At 36.6% G+C, this 25575-nt stretch overlaps 1 protein-coding gene and 1 long non-coding RNA gene across 2 annotated transcripts; one reads left to right on the top strand and one right to left on the bottom strand.

Moving 5' to 3' along the window:
• Positions 1 to 754: 754 nt before the first annotated feature.
• On the top strand, positions 755 to 7971 carry LOC140170284 (uncharacterized). Its single transcript, XR_011861518.1, has 4 exons — positions 755 to 870; positions 2270 to 2416; positions 4407 to 4493; positions 6386 to 7971. It is a non-coding gene; the product is annotated as an uncharacterized lncRNA (long non-coding RNA).
• Positions 7972 to 9993: 2022 nt separating this feature from the next.
• Positions 9994 to 24151, bottom strand: LOC140169484 (cytochrome P450 4F2-like). Its single transcript, XM_072192746.1, is given in 9 exon segments — positions 9994 to 10168; positions 10949 to 11096; positions 12136 to 12269; positions 16914 to 16972; positions 16974 to 17111; positions 18554 to 18818; positions 20507 to 20631; positions 22576 to 22748; positions 24029 to 24151. Coding segments are annotated over 9 exon segments (1332 nt in total). The 5' UTR covers positions 24144 to 24151.
• Between the last annotated feature and the right edge of the window lie 1424 nt (positions 24152 to 25575).

Raw genomic sequence — 25575 nt, 5'->3', positions numbered from 1 at the left:
ACTTTTGAGTGTTGCCCACAACCAGATGCTATTGCCTCACTAGCTATAGATTGTGGTTCTTGGAGAAACTTTGTAGTCGCCTGCTCCGCAGTCAAATGATGTAAAACAAATGTCTAGTAAACCTTCCATTCAAACGAAACCATACTTTTGAGTGTTGCCCACAACCAGATGCTATTAGGCAATAGCTATGGATCGTGGTGTCTTGAGAAACTTTGTAGTCGCCTGCTCCGCAGTCAAATGATGTGAAATAAAATGTCAAACACAAGATGTTTTCGAAAATAAAATAAGTTACGGTTATAGTGTTTTGATAGTGATTTGAAACATATTTTTCAAATGTGGTGTTAAAAGAAAATTTTTGCTTTTTACGGAGACGGAGGATAAATCATATCCGAGGCTTGCTTTAATAGTGTATTATGGAAATGTGTTTTCATCAAATCCAATAATACACAAAACGCGAAAATCATATGACGTGATTCAAATCATTTGGTTTTGAAAAGCAAATTAGTTTTTTTGTTTAAAAGAAATATTTTGATATGCCTCATAACTATAACATATGATTTAGATATATTGTAATTATTTCACAATGTAAAACATGTACCACCAAATAATGTTAACATGCTCCTTTTAATCGGCTGGTTGAACTATGATGAGGTTCTGTTCTAAATGAATAATTTTCAGAACAAGATCAACAAACAAGTGCGGCAACCTTGAAAACTATCAATTACAGTAATGTTCATCATATATATAATCAAATGAAACAAGCTGTCTGCTGTTAATCTGCTATTCGATGTATTCATTTCTAGTCTTTGAACTGCAACGGTTGTGTCTGGTAAGACCTCGATCAAGCTCCACATACATGACATAGTTCAAGTAAGTGCTGATTCTTTAATACGTTTTTAGTCTTCTTCGTATTTTGTATTATTTGAAATGAAGTTATGTGTATAAAACTGGCCCTGTGATGCATGGGCAGGGCAGGGGTCGGACCTGTATTTACAATGTTGGCCCAATTGGATCTTGTGGAATGCTCGTGGGCAAAATATTGCGATTTATTAAACAAAATACTTAATTGCTGACTGGTATACGTGTCAAAGCATTGAGCTATTAAGGTTAGCAACTATTTCAAACTGTTGCGATTTGGTAGTTCACAGCATCTTGCGAATGGTAGTGAGCTATGGCAAATATTGTATTGATCATTTCATAGCGAGTGTGTAGAAGAATTCAAATATCATAGATATACTTTTGTAGGTCCTGTGGTTCTTGAGTTATGTTGTTATGAGGGCTGAAACAACAACACTTTTGTAAAACGTGCATAACTCATTAACAACAATAAATCAAGCAAGTTTTCAAAGTATATGATTTATAGAATGAACCTTCAAAGTGTTATTTTTCAATAATATATCGATTCAGACAATAAAAATCTTGTATTATGCAATTTATGAAGTTATACCTATAAAATTGGCCCTGTGAAGCATGAGCATGATGGGCAGTAGTCGGATCTGTACTTACAATGTTGGCCCATTCGAATCTTTAATATGGATAAGATATGACAAAATATCGCGATTTTTTTTTAATACACTTTCACTCAATTGCTGACTGGTATCGTGTCAAAGGTACCTGATCATGTGAAGTACAGAGCTGCATGAATGATACACGCGCAAGGAGTTAATATATCTGTCTGGTTTATGTTCACTTTTGATCATACTTTTGATCACATTTGTTGATAGTTAAAATCCTATCAATTTTGAGTGTTTTACAAAAAAAAAGTGAAAAAAATCACCCCGGGCAATATTTTTGCTATTTCGCCATTTACGATCCTGCCCAAAAGTGTCTCCTTTCGATATACCACGTCATATATATTAATTTCTCTATAAACTTAAAAAATATGTTCATTCATAAGGAGGCTCCACATCGCCAAAAACTCTACTATGCCAACAGTGCCAAGCTTGTGACTGTGTTTCCGTTAATCATTTTGAATTGTTAAAGACACAAATAAAAATGTCAGAGTTGGAAATAGAGTATAAACTGACCAGTAGATACCAGTTGTAGTCCTCTCATGGCATATTGGATGGCTACAGAGGAAAGTTTTGCAGTAGATTTGTAAGAATATCCATGTTTTCAAGGTAAAATAAACCTATTCATGTTACCGTCTGGCCATGGTCTGGCATGCTGTCTGATATTTCCTTTGGTAAGACGATATTCCAATCTTCCCATTTAAAGGTTTGTCCCGTTTTAAATATACTAGTAATTGGCTATTTTGTTATTCTCTTAGATTCAAGATTCAAGATGAAGTCAATTACGTTTGCGATATTCCTGGTGCTTACCTTGACGATTTCTACATGTGTTGTGGGTCAAGAGAGAATGTATGATATGGATGATGACGTCACTGAATGGATACTGCAAAAACGAGGACTTATCTGTAAGTAAAAAGGACACACACTCCTCGTTTTTTGCTCTCTTTCTGTCTGTAGGGGTGTGTGTCGGGGTGTCTATCTGCATGTATTTCGGTCTCCCTCTCATGTGGCTGTTTTACGCATAAATCGTTCAATAAATGAAGAGCTTATTTCCAAACCGTGTTAAGTCCACAACCCCATGTGTCTCATTTACTTGTGTGATGCAATCACAATTACTTTGACAATTTTGACATTAGCAACAATGAGTTGTACCATCAACAAGCCATTATTTACCATAACAATGCTGCATAACAATATGCAGACTATTGTTCTCATTTGGGAACCAAAAGCTTCACACAGTATTGTTACTGTGCATCCATCCACTGTTTGCTTTGTAATGGTGCATCCAACTGAAATTATAATACCTATAGCATCACAACAACCCATTGCAATATCGCACAGGTTGTGGACTTAACACGGTTTGACGGTTTGGAAATAAGCTCTTCAAATATAACAAAAATCATTATACATTTTGTGATCTGCTACCACAAAATGAGCGTAAAGTCGCAAATTGGTAGTTTCGAGATATCCTGGTTGCTGTGTTGATGTCCTTTGTTTCATGTGCACCTGTTCATGCCAATAGTATGCCTGTATGTCATTTTGTGAATGGGAGGGCACAATCAGACAATGCTACTGAGTATATGCAAATTAGCCATGATCAAAGGTCAACGAACTTTTTTGGGTAAATGCAAAATATAAAAAACCCCGCCAAAATGGCCGGACCTATTGAATGAAGTATATTTGAAAGTTTCACATTACAAGTTTGTACCATTGGTAAAGATCCTATGAGAGGGTTTGTCTATTTGTCGCTCCGTGTTGAATGGCAACATGTACATAAATATATTGAATTTTGCTGCTGGTGAGCACTTGTAGCACCCATAAATCAAAAAGTATACCACTTATCAAAATTGGCTCCATAGGATCATAGAACTTTAAAAAATACTTGCTTTGCGCCAAATATGATGCTCATAGGACATTGTTTAGGGTGTGAAATTTTGTCAGGGGGTTTTAAAACCTCATTTTGAGATATCGGCATTTCAACAACAAAAAAGAAATACATAAGAAATACATACGAAATTGCCAGTGAAAATATTCATAACTTTAGAAAGGAATGTCCGATTTTAATCAAATATGCAGCAAATGAAAGCTTAGAATTCATACTTTCTCTGGAAATCTAACAGAAAAGAAAATCAATGGTAGTTCCCTCTTTTTTTCTGGGATACCACGGCACGGATTTGAGACGATTCAAGTGGGATAAATTTTCTTTTTTGTTCCTTTTTTGTCTCATATCTTTTATTCAACTTTTCAATGTAAACAACAAAACAAAGGACAAAACACAAAACCAAGCAAAATAGACGAATAATATCAAAAACAACACTCGCACTCACAAAAGAGAAAATAAATATTATTATAGTCCTGGGTATGTCATGCATGTTGAAATAAAAATTAAATATAATTAACAGGAACTAGGTGTTAAGGTGAATAGTCCATTGTTTGAAATGAAGACAAAGCTAAATAAGTTCTTTTCGGCAATTTTATATTCAACCTTTTGTTTTAATTTGACAATTTGACAAAGGACAAAAAGACATTGAAATTGAGAACTTATTGCTGAAACTTACATCTGTGTAAATGGAATACAGTTGAAATGACGTTTACCGTTAAATTGATCCAGTTCAGTCTTATATGGCACACCAACCCATCATATGTGGTAGTTAGTTTAGGTGTCTCCTTACGCTAACGTCATAAAGAATACACTCAATTTGAAAGACTTTATTTTGTAATTTAGTGGGGTGCGAACATCCAATCTTTGCATGGAAATTATGTCTAACCTAATGCGTTTGGCATATAACAAATTAATCTTTTTTGCTTCCTGACATTATCAAAGTTTTCAAAAGCTATATAATTCACTTTTCAATATATGCGTCGCCTATAAATGTTCATTTTTTTATTTTGAAGCTTGCAAAAACAGGAAACGGCAGAACTGCGTATGCAACCCAAGATACAAACCAGGGACGCCGCAGTATTACTTCCGTTGTTATGGTGGTGAGTAAATATTAAACAAAATTGTATTTTTTATCTATTTGAACCATTTTGTGTTTAAACATCCCTAGTGTCCAGAAAAGGGTGACTGAGCGGTCCCTATTGGAACTGTCTGAGAAATCTTTGTAGTTTATATCAAGCACGTTCAGAGTCAACAGGTTAAAGACCTATTTGACTTAAATCGGATATTTAGATCAATTGGGCTGTTTCAACTACAATGTGTTACGCGAAATAACTTTTCTCCTATACTAATGCATGGGTTGTATTTCTTTTTTCTTTTCTTTTTTTCTTCCTTTTGTTGTTGTTGTTGTTGTTGTTTTTTGTTTCTTTTGTTTCTGTTTTTCAAAGTGCGCTATTTAAGATAACAATTCCCTTTAAAAGGGAAGGCCAGCCTCAATGCAGATGAGGTCTTTTAAATATTTTGGGTCACCGTGAAAGGCATTTTTAGGATCACGCTTACATCCATGTTACATGACAGTTCACCAAACCATCAATGGTGAGAACATGCACACTGAAACAGCAAAAAGCATTAACTCCTATAACTCCTGTCAACTCTTTAATTCATTACTCCAAATTGTTCTGTATTTTTGTCTTTACTGCTTTTTACCCATGCTTATTATTAAAATCAAGAAATTCACTGCAGTTGTTAGTTAATTTGCTATGTAAACTCAACTTACATGCACATTTTATTTTAAAATGATTTTATATTATTTCGCAATGTATAGTTTACTATAAAGTAGATAGTGGCAAGCACATGATAAAGGACTGATCATTCACTACAATCTTCACCTTTAAACTGTATTTTTTGAATGTGTTGATTGTTAGTCCGAAACTCCTGCAAAGCTATGGACCATGATGGCATCTTACCTACTCCATTCTGTAATAGTCTGCATTGTGTGTTTTCTCAGTCTTCAATCATTTTGTTGAATGTAATTTTATGAATCAAATAAAAAAGATAGAAAGTGGCCTCACTTTAGTTATGTGTCATTTTACAGTATTTATAATTTATAAAGTAAGACAATAATTTATTTATTTTCTATAAGTGCATGTCAAAATATGGGATATATTGTTCAATATTATAGCTAGCCCTAAAAACTTTATTTTCCATCGGATTTTTCCCGTTGAAAAGACAAAACTGATGTTAAAGATAGCAATAATATCATCAATAACATTTTGAGTCAATTTTATCCATAAAACGATACAGGATAGGATAGATAATTACTTTGACTTCAATGTGGTCCATATAATGAAGATTTTGATTCTACAACATTATTAGATCTGTTATCAACATATCAATTATGCACTCCAGGCAACCAAACATCATGCTATGCTATGACCTCGTTCCAGTGATCATTCCCCGCTAATTACTAATTGTTGACCATGTCATTTTTTTGATATGCTGATAGCTGAACAAGTTTATGTTTATATGTGTAGGCCTAACCTATGATAACTTTTTAAGTCATAATTAATTCAAACATAACTTTGGCAATACTCAATCGTTTTCGTTCGTTGAAACGGCAAAACATACTTTCTTTTCCTTGCAAATCGAATTAGCAGACACCAAAAACATTTCCACCAAAAATTATTCATACCAATAGAAGAAGGCTATAATCTTAGCTAAGCTTTAGTGTACACAAATCCCATCTCAGAATTAGGTACCAGCCCTATGGGCTGGCGAAAATAAGCTAAAATATTATGCAATTTTGGGTGCAGATTTTTTTAATTCTTTGATGCTTGTTGCAGTTGACAGAAGTAAGATTTTTATCGATATCATTTGCATAATTTCGTTCAGATTTACATATTCCGTGTTTCTAAGCATAAAATTGATTTTCAGTTTCAACTCTTTGTACAACTGTGAGTGCTCATTTATTCTTATCCATCCTTTTGTATTTCAGGTTAAAAGTACAACCCGAGTTGCCGCCAAAATCATCGTTAGATACGACATTTCAACTATGTATATAATACAGGAATCGTCACACATGGCAGTAGTTAAACGCTTGATTAGTTCCAATTTTCCAAGAGGGCGCCAATAATATGTTTCCCTTGGGTTGACGGAAATAATTGATGATTTCAATGTGAAGGTATTTTCAAAGTAAACGTTTACGTGATGGAATAGTTCAGTTTGCTCTCGCGGGATCTCGTCACAAATGCAATTGACCTTTTCGGTAAATCCCATAACCCTTTGCGAGTACACCTGAGAACTCGTCATTTGACGTCACGCCGACTTGCAATGCGCAGTAACGATGTTCGATAAACGATGCGCGCATCGGCGCGGAGCAGCGTGACGCAGAATGACGAGTTCTTAGGTGTACTCGCAAAGGCTTATGGGATTTACCGAAAAGGTCAATTGATGGCCCGGTTCGGTAGATTGATTTCAAACTGCATGGAATGGCAGCGGACTTCTTACTGAGCATAATTTGGAGTTTAACATGATGGCGTGATAACGCAACGCTGACAGGGAAGTCGAGGTTACCGTCTCTCCAAACATGTCTTAACCCTAGAACTACTGAGCCATATTTTGTAACACTGACTACGAAGGGGGTTGTTGTTGCGACCCCCCCCCCTCAATTTTCAATTATAAACGTCATTATACCATTATATTTGGTAGTTGGTACTATGGGTCTCCTATATCCAGTGATACCAAAATGAGTACAAACATTCAACACGATAATGTCGCTATGACGTCATAATGTGAGGGCGCCCATGCAAATTTGGGAAATTCTGGCTATATACAAAAGTATAGGCAACATTGATTTTTCGGCTATAAATTCTACAAAAATGCGATTTTCATCGAATTTTCTCCTAAATATAAAAGAAAATGACTACCCTCACCTAAATAACAAGTTACAATCAGTACCTCTTGGAATAATTTAACAAGAGTGAAATGAAAATCATTGGGGCCTCAACCCCCCTCTATCATTCTATGGTCATCTATAAGGTGCTGGGACAAACATTTTATCACTAAAATGAGTGCAAAGGATGGATTTACGATTAGCTTAGGTCGTGTGGGCGTAAACGTGTGCGTTTTTTTATGACGGATAAATGGTTTTTTATGAAGGATAAAAAATCATAGTGGTAGGTTCGTAGTTCTAGGATTACGGCGATAGCATGATATAGCCCTTTTATTTTCAAAGATTATCATATGTATTTTTGTGGCTCACTGCCCAGAGACCATTGTCAGTTCTACTGTCAACATAATAGCTCATTAACGGTCTCTGGGCAGCGAGATAAACAAAAGGCAGAGAGAAAAAGAATACAATGAACAACCCAGGAACACAATGGAAAGGATCACAACATACTACATATAGAATTTATGAAACAAAGCATTTACAGTTCGATTTTGGTTAGGGAAAACTACACATCGAGGGCTACTGCAGTCCGTATAGCAATATTACGTATATATAATGCCATTGGTGTTCGATTGTTAAACGTATTTTAATTGATGCAAACTGTAATTAAATTAGCATAAATAGAATGTTAACTGTTTTGTAATAAACTTGTTAATAGTTCTTTAAAGGAAATCTTATCTCAAGACCAGAAGACCTATACTTTGATCAGCTCGTAATCGGCGAACCTTATAATATCGCGGATTAATGTCAAATTATTTTATTTTGAGAATTGTCTTGTGACATCTTGTCAGAAGCATCACAAATTATTAATACAAGTCCTATACTTTATCTGCTTTCTTTAACACACATAATATAGACCAGACTAGACTAATAGCACTCCTAATGTGGGTCTACTTTTAGGCCTAATAATTCCCGCCTATTACGAGCTGATCAAACTATATGCATATTAATAATGTTATTGGCTTCTTTAATGTATTAATATTAATGCTCTGCGTGCTAGCCATGCGCTTCAATGGAAAAGTTTTGAAATATTTTCTCATAATATCAAGAGCTATCTCAAGAACCACTGAACCAATCGTAGGCTTGTTTGTACTCATTTTAATGCATTTTTCATGCTGATTCCAAATATGGTCATGAAAATTTACATACCGATTTTTGTTCGATGCAAAGCAGTTTTTGACATAGTCGCTACCGGCGCTCAGCTATCGGCGAATCGTGTCTTGGTTTAAAGGGACTGTGCAATAATTATGAGCCCTGGGGAGGGTAAAATTGGGGGGGCAAGACATTTTTGGCGATCCAAAAGGGGGGAAGCAATATTTGGCAAGCCGAGGGGGGGGGGCAAGCGATTTTGGCACATATTTGTGGGGCGCCTTTTAAATAAAATGCTCCAAAAAGCCTTAGGAGAACCGTACGGAAACGCTTAAATATGCACATTTTCCTGCTCGCTGCGCTCGAAACATGTATATTAGTAGGGCCATATTTGGACCTCCAGTGACCATCATTTCTGAACAGCAATTTTTTGATGGATTCTTGTACTTTGGGGTATTTTAAACAAAATAAGCTCCTATGTCCCTCACCAAAGTGTGGGCATTAGCTGGGAGAGGCCAAAATCCAAAATGGCCGCCGGCGGCCATTTTGAAAAAGTGAATTTTCGGTATCTTCTGTGAAGTCATTAAGGTGTCATTTTCGACTAATTTTGTGGTGAGAAATCCATTAAAGGCATTATTTTACCCATTTAAAGTTTGCAAATTGGGATCCCAAAAATTTGGCATGTGCAGAGGGGGGGGGCAGAGATATTGTGGCGGGCCGAGAGGGGGGGGGCAAGCGATTTTTTGGCGAGCCGTTTGGAAATATTACCCCCCCCCGGGCTCATAATTATTGCACAGCCCCTTATTACGTATTTTCGAAATGAAACTTCAAGAGATGTTGAATGGTTTCCATGCGATTAATTAGATTACAAGAGATCGAAATCGAAAGTTGACCAAATTGTCCAAAAACATTTCACAACATTTTATAATATAAACGTAAACTGACGTACAATAAGCCTGATCACATTGAACAATTTTCGAAAACTTCGCGCAATCCGCACTAAATTAACGCAGTTGTGCGCAGGGTGGACCAATTTTGAGTAATTTTAAAAACGTTTGATCATATTTTAGCAACTTTAGGCAATTTTGAAAAAACGTTAAGCAATTTTGGGCCCTAATATTATACAATGTCATAAGAACTAGTTCAATAGAAGATATTACCAGAACTTTGTTCACTTTGCGCAATAAATATTAAGTCAGATATGACAGTAAAACATATTGTACACCGCATGACAATAGATTTAATCCTCGTGACGTCTACTTAGAGAGTAAATACTTTTTCATACCATCGTAAAATCCGTGCACATCGAGGTTTTAGTAGTCCGTGGTTTTTAAAACTACTCGCACCAAATTGATATAATGTAGAGTTACAAAGCTATTACCTTAAATTTATCAATAACTGCGTCACCTCACCTATACATTTCATTTTAAGCGATAAGATCAACAACCAAGACGACATTCATCATAAGAAATCGTTATTATGCCGTTGTCATTTCAGACTTTTTAAGTACTGACATAAATAGAGCTTGTGAATATCCTGTACAACACACCATAACGTATTTCAGTTTATGACTTATGACGTGGCTTGACCTTAAGATGGATTCCGTTTTCTGAGCGTAGAACGAGTGAATTAATGGACACTGCAGTGAAATCAGGCTCCACAGAAAAGCTTAGGTTACGTAAGATCATGGCTGTGACGATCTTCATTTCATTCATAGCAAAGTTTTGTCCGATACAATTTCTGAAATGATACAAAGGTGATTGATATTTCAAACAAAACATCGAATCAAGTGGAAATCAAGATGTAATTTTGCAAGCTGTCGCTTTATAACGATATTGGGTCCAGCTGCAGAAAATTCAAGGAATGCAAAAAAAGTTATTTCTTCTTCATGAGCAAGGTTTTTTCACTTTTTTCCCTTTCATCACCTTTTCCGCCTCCCTTTCCTGTTTGTCCCATAGTCTGCATTCCTTGCCGAAATAAACATCTGCCTGCATGTGCATATTGATTTTGATTTTGCGATTAAGATTTACAATCGCTTGATTTATTGTTGTTAATGTGTTATGTACGTTTTTCAAAAGTGTTGTTTCTTCAGCTCTCTTTACAGCATAACTCAAGAACCACAGGACCTACAAAAGTATATATCTGTGATATTTGAATTTTTCTACACGCTCGCTGGGAAATGATCAATATAATTTTTGCCAAAGCTCATTTGAATTCTTCTACACGCTTGCTAGGAAATGATCAATATAATTTTTGCCAAAGCTCACTACCATTCGCAAGATGGTGTGAACTACAAAATCGTAACAGGTTAAAATAGTTGCTAACCTAAACGCAGTTTTTGAGGAACTATCATGCGCTTAATGTAATTGGTGGTCAAATGTTGACAGTTGGTTACAGGATGTCATGCTGAAAGAATCGTTTAGCCATAGTTTGGTTGAATGAGTTTTTACCACCTATGTTGGTAAATATGCTTGATTTGTTCAAGGGCTCAGTAGCGTAATGTATGAGATTATTACATACCTTGGTCCTGCTGAAAACGGCACAAAGGCAAATGGTGAAATATCATTGATATTCTCAGGTGCAAATCTTTCCGGGTCAAAGGTCTCGGGGTCTTTCCACACGTGCGGGTTAAGGTGCATCCACCGAATACAAATCTGCACACGTGTGCCTAAACAAACAAATTAAATCATTTCAATGCGTTGTTTCACAACATAAGTCATATTCAACTTTTGTTACATTTTAATCTTCGTTATTTTTTTTTTTATATATACATACGTAAAGTCAGACGAAATGTTAGAAATGTTATTACAAAGCCAGAACATATCAACTGAAATTTGTAGGGCATATACTCCGCTTGCTTAATGATGAGCCAGTAAAAGAGTATGCATTGTATGTTCCAACTCATGGCAAGAGGAAACCCGAACGGTTAGAAATATTGTTACAAAGCTAAGTGAAGTAGTAAACATTAATTACTATAGAGATGATCCCTTTTGGATCTGAATTAAGGTATAGAAGATTAACCGTATCCATTTTAATTTAAACAAACCAGAAAGTAATCTCCCACAGTAAAGGATAGACACATGAACTGGATACATGTGCATACATTGACTAGCCTTGAGGATTTCCTGGTCCCATAAACTGTACCACATGTATTGACATGTGGAGATAATGAGATTAACTCGGTGTAGTTATTGTCATAGAATCGGGTGTTTGGATGGCATGTAAACTGAAGTCATTTTTAAGTAAAGGCGAACAGTGATGGCGCTATTTATGTTGAATCTTGTTTGCATCGTTACAACGAGTACACACTTGTATAATGGTGTTATCAGAAAAAGAATGACCACTGGTAAGAAAATTTCCCGAAATATTTTTATCATGAAATATACGGAATAACTCATGTAATTATTGGCAAATTTAAATTTAAAATGTATGTAAATAGCGACCTCAATTTGTACACAAATGTACAGTTTATAGAATAAAAATTGGCAGAAAGAAGTTTAAAAGGATGAATAATTTGATATAGAAACGAAAATTCATTTTAAAAATAGCTAACAACATGTTAGCAAGCAAATGTATATTAGTGTGATAACTGTTGGTATTGAATTGATCACATCAAACAACCGTAAAAGGGTACGGTATTATCATGCAATACTCATGTTCCATAATTTGGCACTGGACTGAACAAGAAGAACATGCAGAATACCTACCTGCCGGAACGCTGCGGCCATCTGCGAACACGACGTCTCGTGTAGTTATCCGGCTAACAATTGGCACAGGGGACGTGAAGCGCAGACTTTCTTTGATACACATGGTGAGATACGGCAATTTGTTTAAGTCATCCCTATCGTTTATATAATTGGAAATAAAAAGTTTCAAGTTTTTATGATGATTACATGATTTACGCTGCAAACACAAAATGTTTTATAGAAAGGTTTTTCAAGTCGGGTCATAAAACGTTCCAAAACACTTCAAAAACTTTCTAACATTAGAGTCACGCGGTAGCCGTGACCAGCAAGTTTTGAAAAAAAAGACTGATAAAGAAGACTAATAACAGATGCTCCCGCGAGACTATATTTACACCTAACATTAAAACACTTGACTTCTATTGTTCGATGTTATTTTTCGCTGGGTACAAAATGTATCTAAAACCATGCTAAATGTTATTTACAGTCCCCGGTGTAATATCTTGACAACTCATTAATTCCAAAAGGGCCACCAATCCTACAGTCAATCATTATTCGTAATAAACAAATATTTTTGCTTCCATTTCACGCGGTATTTCATAGCGAAAATTAGCTGCAAATCATACTGATCCAGAATTTTTAGACACTGCTACAGGTCTACCTGGTTATCACCTTCACACTACTTTTTCAGATTCACTTCCAAATATACCCTAGCAGTTTCTGAGATACCCTACATACAAATTCTGAGCCCCATTTGCCAAAAAATCAAGTTTTTCATAATTCTTTTGTTCTTATCGGACGACGCATCCATTTATATAATAAATGCTGTATTTCGACACAGTAATTTACAGCAGAGGTCCGTGGCCTAATGGTTAGAGCACTTGACTCCAGATACGCTATCCCAAGTTCGAAACCCGGTGACCAACTGATTTCTTTTTTCAATGTTTTATAAACAATTTATTGTCATTAATCAAGGATAACATAATTTTAAACATCCAGTGCTATTGTGATATTATTTTTTTTTATTAAAGCAAGTTGTTTGATTCTCAGGGAAATTGTTTATTTAAAAACACAGCATAGTGTGATACAACACCATCAAGGATCAAAAGAAATCTGAATAACACAAGAAACTAGATCAGGTATTATAGGGTATGCAATACGACGTTACTCATTGTTATTCTCATTTAAATATATTTTGTCCTACCACGGGCAAATTCGCATGATAATAGGACAATAAAACATGATTGTGATATGTATGTATGAATGGTTGTTGAATCGATTTAAAGACCTGACTCTCTGTCATCTTCAGCTATCATAGAACATGACAATTGTCATACCGTCCCGGTAGGTTGATTACAAACACTCTGTAGGTGTTGAAAATTGTTCCGCTAGTATGGAAGGCCAGCAGGAAAAAAAATATCCAAATAACATTTATCAAGCATATATAGTACGGAAGCGTCTATGTGACACAACTTGACAAGATAATTATCTTGCCATGTCGACTTATTATCAGCATTATGTCAACATGACAAGAACAAACAAGTCAACATGGCAAGATTAATTATCATGCTAAGTCGACATACCAAAAATGGTTGTCGTCTTCGCGAAATAAATTATTATGCCAAGTCAATTTAGCAACAAATTAATGTCTACATAGCAGGATATTTTGTCACGTCCAGTTGACTTAAAAAACAATATAAGTCAACATGGTAAGATAAATTATCATACCAAGGAATAGTAATTTTTGACACCGTATAATTTTAAATTATTGAAAAGCATCCTCGGGATGTAGTGGAGGGGGCGGCCCGAAATTAAAGGGAAAATTACATCTCAAAAGACCGCCGACAACCGCCGCTCAATAGGGATATCCAACTAGAATGCCCCGCAGGGCTACAAAGAACCACAAACCGCGAAATTTGGATATCCAGCTAGATTGCACCGCAGGACTCAGGAACCACAAATCTTGAAATATGGATAGGCCTATCCTACAAATTAAAACCACAAACCGCGAAAAACCGCCAACAACTGCCGCTCAATAGAAATATTCAACTATATTGCGCCGCAGGGCTACAAAGAACCACAAACCACGAAATTTGGATATCCAACTAGAACCACAAACCGCGAAATTTGGATATCCAGCTAGATTGCCCCGCAGGACTCAGGAACCACAAATCTTGAAATATGGATAGGCCTATCCTACAAATTAAAACCACAAACCGCGAAAAACCGCCAACAACTGCCGCTCAATAGAAATATTCAACTATATTGCGCCGCAGGGCTACAAAGAACCACACACCGTGAAATATGGATGTCCAACAAGTTGTAACTATAAATTAGCCCTCGATAGAGGGCAAGGCTTGAAGGATTAGGGAAATTATAACCACGAACCGCGAAAGTTGCCTTTACAAGCAATATAAGTCAACATGGTAAAATAAATTATCATACCAAGTAGCCTAATAGTAATTTTTGACACCGTATAATTCAAATGATTGAAAAGCATGCTCGGGATGTAGAGGAGGGGGCGGCCCGAAATTAAAGGGAAAATTAAAACCACAAATCTCAAAAGACCGCCGACAACCGCCGCTCAATAGGGATATCCAACTATCCAGGGCTACAAAGAACCACAAACCGCGAAATTTGGATATCCAGCTAGATTTTCCCGCAGGACTCAGGAACCACAAATCTTGAAATATGGATATCCTACAAATTAAAACCACAAACCGCGAAAAACCGCCAACAACTGCCGCTCAATAGAAATATCCAACTAGATTGCCCGCAGGGCTACAAAGAACCACAAACCGCGAAATTTGGATATCCAACTAGATTACCCCGCAGGGCTATAAAGAACAACTCACCGCGAAATATCCATCTAGATTGCCCCGCAGGACTCAGGAACTACAAATCTTGAAATATGGATATCCTACAAATTTAAACCACAAACCGCGAAAAACCGCCAACAACTGCCGCTCAATAGAAATATCCAACTAGATTGCCTGCAGGGCTACAAAGAACCACAAACCGCGAAATTTGGATATCCAACTAGATTTTTCTAATGCTATAAAGAACCACTCACCGCGAAATATGGATGTCCAACAAGTTGTAACTATAAATTAGCCCTCGATAGATGGCAAGGCTTGAAGGGCTACAAAGAACCACAAACGGCGAAATTTGGATATCCAACTAGATTGCCCCGCAGGGCTACAAAGAACCACACACCGCGAAATATGGATATCCAACAAGCTTAAACAATAAATTAGCCCCGATAGAGGACAGGGCTTGAAGAATAAAGGAATACCACGAACCGCGAAAGACCGCCAACAACCGCCGCTCAATAGAGATATCCAACTAGATTGCCTGCAGGGCTACAAAGAACCACAAACGGCGAAATTTGGATATCCAACTAGATTGCCCCAGAGCTACAAAGAACCACGTACATTTTAGTTATAGGTCTAACTACATAATCGTATTTTTTATTGTCATCAATCAAGGATAATATTATTCAAACTTCTATTTTTCGCTTTATTCGTCTTATGGAGTACTTCGTAACCGGATGACTTTTCAAGCTTGGAGCTACTCGGCTTCATTCATAAAAAGAAAGGAAATCTACCAAAAAAACGTTGACAACGTAAGAAAGCAGCAAGTTCAAAAAGCCCCACCTCGGCTCACTTTTTGAAACTTGGTCCCATTTTGAACATCAACATCAACAGCAAAATCGGCGTTTTTATTTTATTTTTTTTAAACAAAATACAGCGTTTCCAACAAGTTATAACGTTTTAATAATAGCATGACTGGCATTATATGCCTACTTGTTATTCATTTAATTCGATCATTAATCATGAAATTAATATTATAAAACAAAACATATAGGATGTTGGCTTACCATGCAAGAGCAAGATTATAACCTTTCTGATCTCACAAATTAATATCGCATCGGCACGTTAAAGACACATAACACATCTGGAAATGTTTGAAGTTGATAATATTATGATCAAGTTTAAATCAGTCCCAGGAAATCAGTACATTTTACAAATGGGACCAAGCTTCAAAAAGTGAGCCGAGGTGGGGCTTTTTGAACTTGCTGCTTTCTTTACGTTGTCAACGTTTTTTTGGTAGATAATATTATTCAAGAGTTGACAAATTATTTGGAAAAAAGTTTCCAAAAATATTTTCAAATAATTTTTTTGACAACGTTTTTAAAATGTTGTTGTACTGGGGTTTTTTTCATAGCAAACGTTATAAAGACCAAACCCAACGTCTGCAGCAGAATCTCCCATTTTGGAGTTTTTGCGCACGGTACGCAGAAACTCCGATTTTGACATTTCTGCGGCGGGCTCAGACACTTGTAATCGGAATGATATATATGATATTATGACCCGGAGCAGCAAGACACTTTTATTATCGATACATTCAAATCCAGCGCCAACGCACCACTATCAGTATGTTTCGACTATATTTAGAAATATACGCATTTATAAGTACGCACGTGAACCATGAGCACGACATACCTAGACCAGCAAGCGTGACCAAATTCTCATGCATTAAAATATTCAATGACTGAAACGTTTGCAATATAATCACAAAGCTGAACAAAATAGACAATTTTGCTGCACAGTAGTCTCATGTTGTTCCGCCTTTGCATTCAAATGTATAGGAAGACCACCTGCTATGTAGAGGGTCACTTCAGGACCTACTGTCTACAAGCTGTAATGGCAGCGTGGAGGTGGTCATGTGCGTATTTATAAAAACATATTTATAAATATAGTCGAAGCATACTGACTATAGGAAAAAACCAAAGCATTTACCATTCAATATCTTTCGTTTCTTTTGACTCCATCATCGCGTCAATTTCTTGTTGACATTTTTTGTTGATACTCGGGGTGCTTTGCCAAGTTATAAAGAATCCATGATATACCACTCGCTGTGGTGTCATGGCCCTCAAACATAAATGTATCCACTTCCTCCTGGATCTCTTTCTCAGTAAGGCCTTCGCCAGTATCATCCTAAAAATCAATCAATTAAAGGAGTATGTATGTAGTGTTTAAACTATTGTAATAGATAAAAATGCTCTGCTATATCAATCGGGACTAGAAAATGACACGACAATTATCTCATTATTTTTGGCATCAGTACAATTCGCATTTAATTGTACAAAGCGAATGCGTTATAACGTTCAGACAAAAAGAAAAAGTGCTTCATATCACAATCATCCCGATTTTGACATTTAAGCGCTTTTACGCCAAAACAACACAAAGCAACACATTTAGATTTTTTTCATAATTTTTTATACTTTTTCAATTTTTTTCCGCCCTTTATTCTTTACTAATTCTTTTTGCCGCCCCTTCGTTTTGGCCGCCCTCTGCTTTAACCCCGGGGGCTCGCTCCCCCCAAAGCCCCCGCACCCCAATACGCACATGCGTACAACGTTAAGTATCGTTAATCCAGTGACATGGCAGAGCAAGTGAAGTTGATTTTGCCAGTTAACATGGTTTAAAGTGTTTCTTTGTTTATTATTGTTCTCTGGATGATACTAGAGTGGGGTGATACGAAGTGAGATTTTGAGGAGTGTAAAATGTGTCACCCTGGGCAATTCGAGATTTCCCAAGTCAAAGTTGATCATACAGGAATTAAAATTCAGAACGGGTCCAATTAGCTTTTTTGAAGCATGGTGCATACAATAGGAGGGCAGTATTCAATATGGGTAAAACCCGCCAAATTCAAAAGACTTTACCCACTTCGTGCAGTGCTATCCTATTGTGTCCACCATGCCTCAAAAAGGCTAATTGTGGTAAAGGCATCTAACCTGATAAAACAGTAGTTTGTAGCAGGACTGTACTGTAATTGCTGCGACACGATATGTCTTGTATGTAAATGTTATCAATTATATATCATCTATATACAATAATTATTAGTTGAGGAAAGTTGCAAACTTTACAATACAATAGTTACGTCGTGGTATTTCTGAAAAAGTAATACAACTCTTGGGGTAAATAAAAAAACATTGTGGATCATGCAACGCAGCAAAATGTATTTTTTACAAAAAAAATTTAGTAACCTTTTAATTTATAACTGGAGGTTGTATTAGAGTTCTGCAGTTTCACACTTTACCATGAATGAAGGATTAAAATCAATGATAAGTTATTGAATACAAATAACAAAGTCGTCCACCTGGGAACCAAGGGAGAACAGTGCCAGTGCATTGATTGGTCACCCCAGGTTAAATAATAAATAAATAAATAAATAAATAAATAAATAAATAAATAAATAAATAAATAAATAAATAAATAAATAAATAAATAAATAAATAAATAAATATCATTTATTGAATCTAGCAAAGTACGAACCTGCCTATTGGTTGAAAAACAAGCGATTCTTAAAACTTGAGAAATAATCTAATGAGGTAAGTAATATGAGCAAGGTTTTTTTAAGTCAAGTCAAGTAATACCTTTGCCCGAAGAAGTATATCTAAGAAGTCAACATATTTCTTGTCTGTCGCGTCCTTATCTCCGCGTTGTATCATCAGTTTACGTTTATGTATGACATCTCTGGAATAATTATGAACATCTCTACAAGCTTGTCTCCAACGGAATCCAGTGGGGCTGAGATAGAAGATTGGTGCGATGTGGTAGGGTAAGAAATTGATGCGTTTCACTGAGGTGTGACTTAGTTCTAACACGCCTTTTAAGTATGGGTGACGTATGTTGCCTGCACTGGAATTAATAAAGGACTATACATTACAAAAATCTTAGATGAGAAGAGATGCGAAAAAGCACCAAATCAATAAACTTACAAATAACAGTATTCATACATTTATTCATAATTATTATTTTATTTTATTTTTAAAATTTTGGTCTTAGTCCAGTTTGGATAGTAAAATAAGATTTCGCCATTGGCCTGTTCCATATGAAATCCATACACCCTCTATGGAAGGCATGACTTTAATCTGCAGGGTGCAGATTTCAAATGGGGTTAGAGAAGGTCATGTCTTCCATATGGGGTGTATGGATTTCAACTGGAATAACCCATTTGGCCATACTAGCCCTGCAGGGTTATTCTAAAATACAATGTTGTCAGTATTTGTATAATTAACGGTTCCTCAGCACGAAAAATTCTTAACCTAATAATGTAAAGCTTTAGTACTATTACCAAGTTATTCCAAGTTATTACTAGAAGCAGATACCCTTTGTGCTCTTCGCTGTTTTCAATTTTCGAAAAAGACTATGTGCCGTTTTTGCCTATGCTAGATCTGATAATTATTTGACTCCTTGGCCTTACGGTTATAATGCGAGATTGCCTTCAATGTTGACACTACTGAGAATAAAGTGCCCATATATTCAAGATTGCCATAAGAAAAGATGAAAGGAACATAAGTATATGCTTAGAGAACTAGTGTCTCCGTGGTTGTATAATTTGGTTATTTCATGCGAAGAAAAAAATTGCCTGAAGTATAATGTTTACAATGATGTACGGTATCACAAATAATCTATGTTTTCCATCTTTTCGAAAACATTATTATTCTTACTGATATTGCCGTATAGGGTTTGAAATTTGTTATCGTATTATCACAAACTACAGCCTATATGAAGATCTTTGTCTCGACTTGATCGACAAGCTTGTAATATTTAGAAAAATAAAGAAAAGAACATAATAAGATTCATTAATTTGTTCATAAGTTTTATTACAGAATAGGAGTGAACAGCGAATTGTCTCGCTGAGCTGCCCCCTTTAACTCAATATTGAGTTAATTTAATTAGAATGTAGTTAAGATAACAGAACAGCGGGACACAGGTATTTGACTCTGGGTCATGAGGTCTAGGATTCGCTCGCACGTACGTAAGAATCATACAAGGAATCATTAATAATTTTCCACTCTCTATAGCTGCATTCGAATTTGGGTGAAGATGTGATGGGTGATAAAAAAAAAAACCCTTGCAGCCAGTTCCATCTGGCCGTTCGTACACCCTGCCCTGGGCATAATGTGAAAACTGTGTCAAACACTAAATTAAAGTTACTCCTGGAAGCATCTCAAGTACCACTATACCCAGGTTTAAAACTATCTGCTATAAACTTTAAATGAAGACCTGAGCGCAAGAAGACCGTAAGTCCACTTGGCCCCTCAACATGTATACACTAAAGTTACGTATAGTTTCTTAGGCGCATAATGTTTAATACATGTTCCAGGGTGAAAACATCATGAAAGGTTGTGAAAGATTTGTTTTGGCCCCTGAACATGTATAAAACATTACCAAACTATACGAAACTATACGCAACTTGAGTGTATACATGTTGAGGGGCCAAGTGGACTTACGGTCTTCTTGCGCTCAGGTCTTCAAATTACAAAGAGCAGCTATTGCCTATTCGACTTTCTTGTACTCGTATGACGATAATGTCTATATACCTGAGCTGACAGTTGCTTTCTATACTGAAAATACACTTGAGAAGACTATCCAAAGTCAAGAGGCTGACGTGCTCAAATATCTCGATGGATTTCTCCTGTCCGTCACAAATCGCTCGAAATTTATCCTGCATTGAAAAAAAAATCCCATCAAAACATTTTTAATCAAGTATTTTAAGATCAAGTATTTAACGTTGTTGAGAACTTTTGATAAACATTAACAAGTGTTATATTGAATGTGATATTATATGGGATGTGTGATGTACCCTGTATAATTGTATTTCATGAAATAGGGGAAGTAACCTGTATAATCATGCAATAGTTTGTTTACTAAGACTTTTCTGGAAAACCCCTATGATGGAAATAACAACATCATTTATGAGGACTATTTATGTCAAGGGGAAAAATCCCCTGAGATTGTAAAGTAAAATGACATAGTGGGAAAAACCCAGTGATGTAATGTGAAAGGTGAAAGTCTATTATTAGAACATTGGGAAAAATCCAAGATATGCTACAAAACATCATGTTGGTAGTAATTCTTGGCAGACCTGTATCGATGTGATTGTAATATGTGGTTGGTGTAGTTACCTCTCAAAAATGAGAGAGTATTACAAAGTGTGGCCATGGAGGATTCCTACAGTGCTACAAGTTCAGCCTGGACTGAAATTATGATTATTATTTCGGAGCTACGAAAATGGACCAAAGTAAGACATAGGGTCTACTGCGGATTGTGTCGGACTTTATGGAAAAGGTTACAATTATTATCATCTGGATACAGATCTGACAGGCTGCAATAGCCTTTATCATTGAGACAGTTTATAGTGTTGATCTGGGCTAGCTAGCTAATATGCTTACAGTCCAATTCCTTCAAAGAAAGGAAATTGCAAACCAGAAATATTTTATGTAGTCAAAGCACTACTATTTGCCAGTGTTGTCGGAGAAGATCTAGAATACGTCCAAGAACGTACTTCTTCCAAGAAAGGAATATATATTCTTCTGCCGATTTGCTGAAGTCTGGTTAAAGGAGCAACACAACTGTCAAAATAAGTGGGGACAACTGCATCGCAGTCCTGCTTCCTGAAGATATTGTGTGAAAGGTGGAAATAGCACCAAGTTTGGAGAAAGCAGCACAAGCAGTTAAATTTAGAGAACTGCGCAAGGAGTTTAGTGTTGGAGAACGGCGCAAGGAGTTTAGTATAGGAGAACTGCGCAAGGAGTTTAGTATAGGAGAACTGCGCAAGGAGTTATAAACGTGTTTGGAGAACACCATTTTCGTATAAGGATTGTATACGCAAGGATTTATACATGCAAGTGCACAATGGACATCGCTGATTTTCGCAGGACAAGTGAATAAGGATATATTACATCAGTCGTCCAGAACATTGCAAGAACTTTATGATCGCCAAGAAGAAGAATGCTGGCTAAGTTCAAAATAGATAAAGATTATATTTGATAATTGTGTATGTGCATTTGTTGTCATATATTATACCAATCATAACGTGCTTTCGATTAAAGACTTAGATTTTGTTAGCTTAACCAAACAGTGTATTTGTGTTGTGCATTCGTGTGAGTTCGGGTAAAAGGTGATTTTGGCCTTGAGTCAAGTACGACTCGTAACAGATGATACTGTGGGTAGGGGTGTATATAGATGGGGGTGTGTATGTGATAGTTGTGGGATGCTTTCTTGAAAAGGGTAAAGGGACGAACATTATATATACGACGTATATGTGTTCTGTTACAGGCAGGAGTGCCTATCTCTAGCTCTTTCGAATTCCTCCCCTTGGCTATGCCATTGTTGGTGGAAATTACATCTTTGTTTTAAAAGAATATAATTTTAGGTCTTACTCATCGGGACCCACTTTGGGGACTGTCGACGTATTGTTATATGTCAGGTACTATATAGTTGCGAACGTAGAACACTAGAACGCCACTTTCTGTGTCGCGGAGATTATCCTTCGGAGTTTTCAAAATAAAACCAAGAGGGCATTTTGTATTAAGTAAACCCGGAGAGATGGATGCGCCGTAAAAATTACCTCTTTCAGTGATTCATGACTATTGTGTTTAATACTTACAATCAATTGGTTTGTAGAGTCCTTGAAGATATCCATATAAGATTTGAGTATTTTAAAGTGAAATGCTGGTGTTAGTAGGCGTCTATTACGGGCCCATTTCTTGCCTTTGCTGAGTAGTAATCCGTCACCAATCCAGGGACGTACTGCTCCGTACAGAAATTCATCTTTCGGTTCTGTGACAGAAACAAATGTCAAATAAGTAGGCCTAGGCTATATAGCGTCTTTCATGAAAGTGTATTGGCCTACTGTTCACACAATAGTGACGTAACCAGGTTGGAAAGACGAACTGCACCCCATGTCTTGCCCCTCCCCCCATGCTGGCTGTACTGATATTTTAGGCCGTCAAAGCTTGTCCCCCAGCACTTACCTTGTCCTTGCCCCTTTGCACCATCTGACAAAAGAGCAAGCTAATTACTCCACTGTCACACACCCCACAAGAAACCGCACACGAATACGCATAAGTAGGCCCTATATCAAACACCCAATCCCTCCACTTCCCATCCCGCCCCCACACGTTCACCCAAACACGCACAGTCCAACATATCGAATCCAATTACTTAGGATATCGACTAACAAAAGGCGTTATATCAGAAAGATGTGTTATATCATCATTCTCCCGTGCATTTAATCCGCGCCTTTGAGTAAGAAACTAGACCTCAAAATAAAAGTAACACAGCCATTACAAATATATACGCCTCAAGATCAAAACTATTAAATCTTATTCTGGCACCCAAAAAGATGGTAATTCGGATTTATAGTAAACTGTTTTTTGACATTCTGTTGCTAAAATCATAAACGATTATATAGGCGTGTATATATGTGACCGTACAGCACGAATGAGCCGTAAATTCCCTAAATTGTATTCTGAGTTACAGTGTAAAATGTGCATGAAGGTCGTATTCATCGGTACCTCTAGCTGGCGCTACATCTGTCTCATATTGATAATCAAACACCAATCAATAATCCTATTGTTGAAGAGGATAATAAGCTTCTACCTTAGATGGCTATAGAATTTTTAATAGCGCTGGTCTTTGTTTGCTTTGGATAAATCCTGTTCAAGTGGTGGGTTACCAGGCATTGTATTTTGTATAGGTATGTATAATTAACAATGAGGGAGCTTTCTTGGACCTCGTTGACTTGGGGACCCGGCTTGGGGATGATTTGAAATTACCGCCAATTTTGACTGTTTGATATTTATTGCCAGCAATGTGGAAAAACAGACACATGTAGAAACGAAAAAAAAGCTATAATTTTGTTGAAGGAGCAAAGTTCAACAAACCATAACCCCGCTTCTGTATATCGTTTGAAGTCAAATAATATACCATTAGCTTATGATGTATATTTTCTAAACACAAAATAAAACAAAATTGACAGGGGGAGGAATTTACGGCTCATTCGCCGTGTACGGTCACATATATTAAAAATATGAATATGGTCCATGGACTTTACAAACCTGATGTTGACAAGACGGTTTTCATTGAATCTGGATCAACCACAGCCAATGCACCTGAAAACGGACCAATCCAGAACTGAAACGGTCCTTTCAATCTTGCTGTCATGCGTATCATTCGTTTTTGAATTTCTGCACGATTGTCTGACTGAAATGTACGCAAAGTAGAGTGGATCAGAGATTAGAGTTCTCGCTTCTGGTGCATGAGGTGCCGGGTTTGATGTCCAGTGGTGGAAAACTTGCTGGGATATTGACTGAATGGTCTGAATTTAATTATTAACATCTTTAGATTAAATTCCGCTCTCCGCATGTGCATAATAGAGATAAATTTATGAACCATGAGCGAATTTTGTCCTTCGGAGGGGACGTTAAGCCATCTGTTAAGCCATACAGAAAAGTCATACCTGTTATTTTGCTCATAGTTTTTTTAGAAGAGTAGGGTGTTAACTCCTAACTGACCCGGTGTTTAATTGGACCCCAATGCACACCACAAGCTTCACAAGAGGCTTTCTTGAGTTGAACAACCCCAACAAAACAAATTTTTAAAAATTAAACAAAACTGGTACGATCACTAGGCCTGCTCCTGATTGCAGATACTACAGATCGATCAATTTTTAATTAAAAAAACATTGCGAGATAAAACATAGCTCAATCTTAAGGCGTGGGGTATGAGCGACCTTGAAGTACAGGTACCTGGAGAAGGGAAGCAACGAGTTACCCCAAATCACAGCGACAGGTAGTGACTTGGCCACCGAGTGTTATTATATATTTATTTTGGAAGGTTCTTGTTTGTTTTAAATTTTGGGGCGTTTTTCCAAAATTTGATATTTTTGGTGATATTTCAAAAAAGCGACATGCCAACGACAAATCTTTTTGCACATACTTTGTTATTGCTAATACAACTCTTTTCAGCATACCTACAATTTGTTTTGGTGATTTAGTAATATTATAAATTTTGTGACTGCATTTTGGCGTTTTCGATGCGATTTTAGGCTTACCGTGATTTAACGTTGATATCTGGTCTTGCTCCTTTTATAATTTCACTTTGATCGTCGGCTTTTGTAAATAACAGAATGTAGATTGGCTCTGACTAAGTCTCGTAGTCCTCTTGGTGGGTTTTTTCATGACATATTTAGTTTGTATTTGCATGTAACAACCCAAAACCGACCTCTGATTTCAGGGTTGAAGGCTGTTTTTGGAATGCCCGTGGACTCAAACAAGTGCACGAGTGGCGACTATGGTTTTATACTTCCCGCATTGATGATTGAGTCTACGCCTAACAATATACTTCTTTTTATATGTTGACTGTAGCTGGTATATCACTGGTATACAAAGAATTGGTTACATGTCAATGACTATTAACTTCAGGGATAGACCCTTAGATTATTTATGCGCCTTTCTATCATGCAGTATCTTTACCCGCAGACATGTGCCCGTGTCATGTGACAATATTGCGTAACCTTAAAGGTTAATACATTTCTTTGACTTCGAAGAAACTGTGTGATTCTATGGCCTAGCGGTCTAAGGCGTTGAGGTTTCTAAGTTGCTGT

Source organism: Amphiura filiformis, chromosome 14 (genome assembly GCF_039555335.1).
Source record: "Amphiura filiformis chromosome 14, Afil_fr2py, whole genome shotgun sequence".
NCBI lineage: Eukaryota > Metazoa > Echinodermata > Ophiuroidea > Amphilepidida > Amphiuridae > Amphiura > Amphiura filiformis.
Note: the sequence above shows the minus strand (reverse complement) of the source record. Positions and strands in the feature narration are given on the sequence as shown.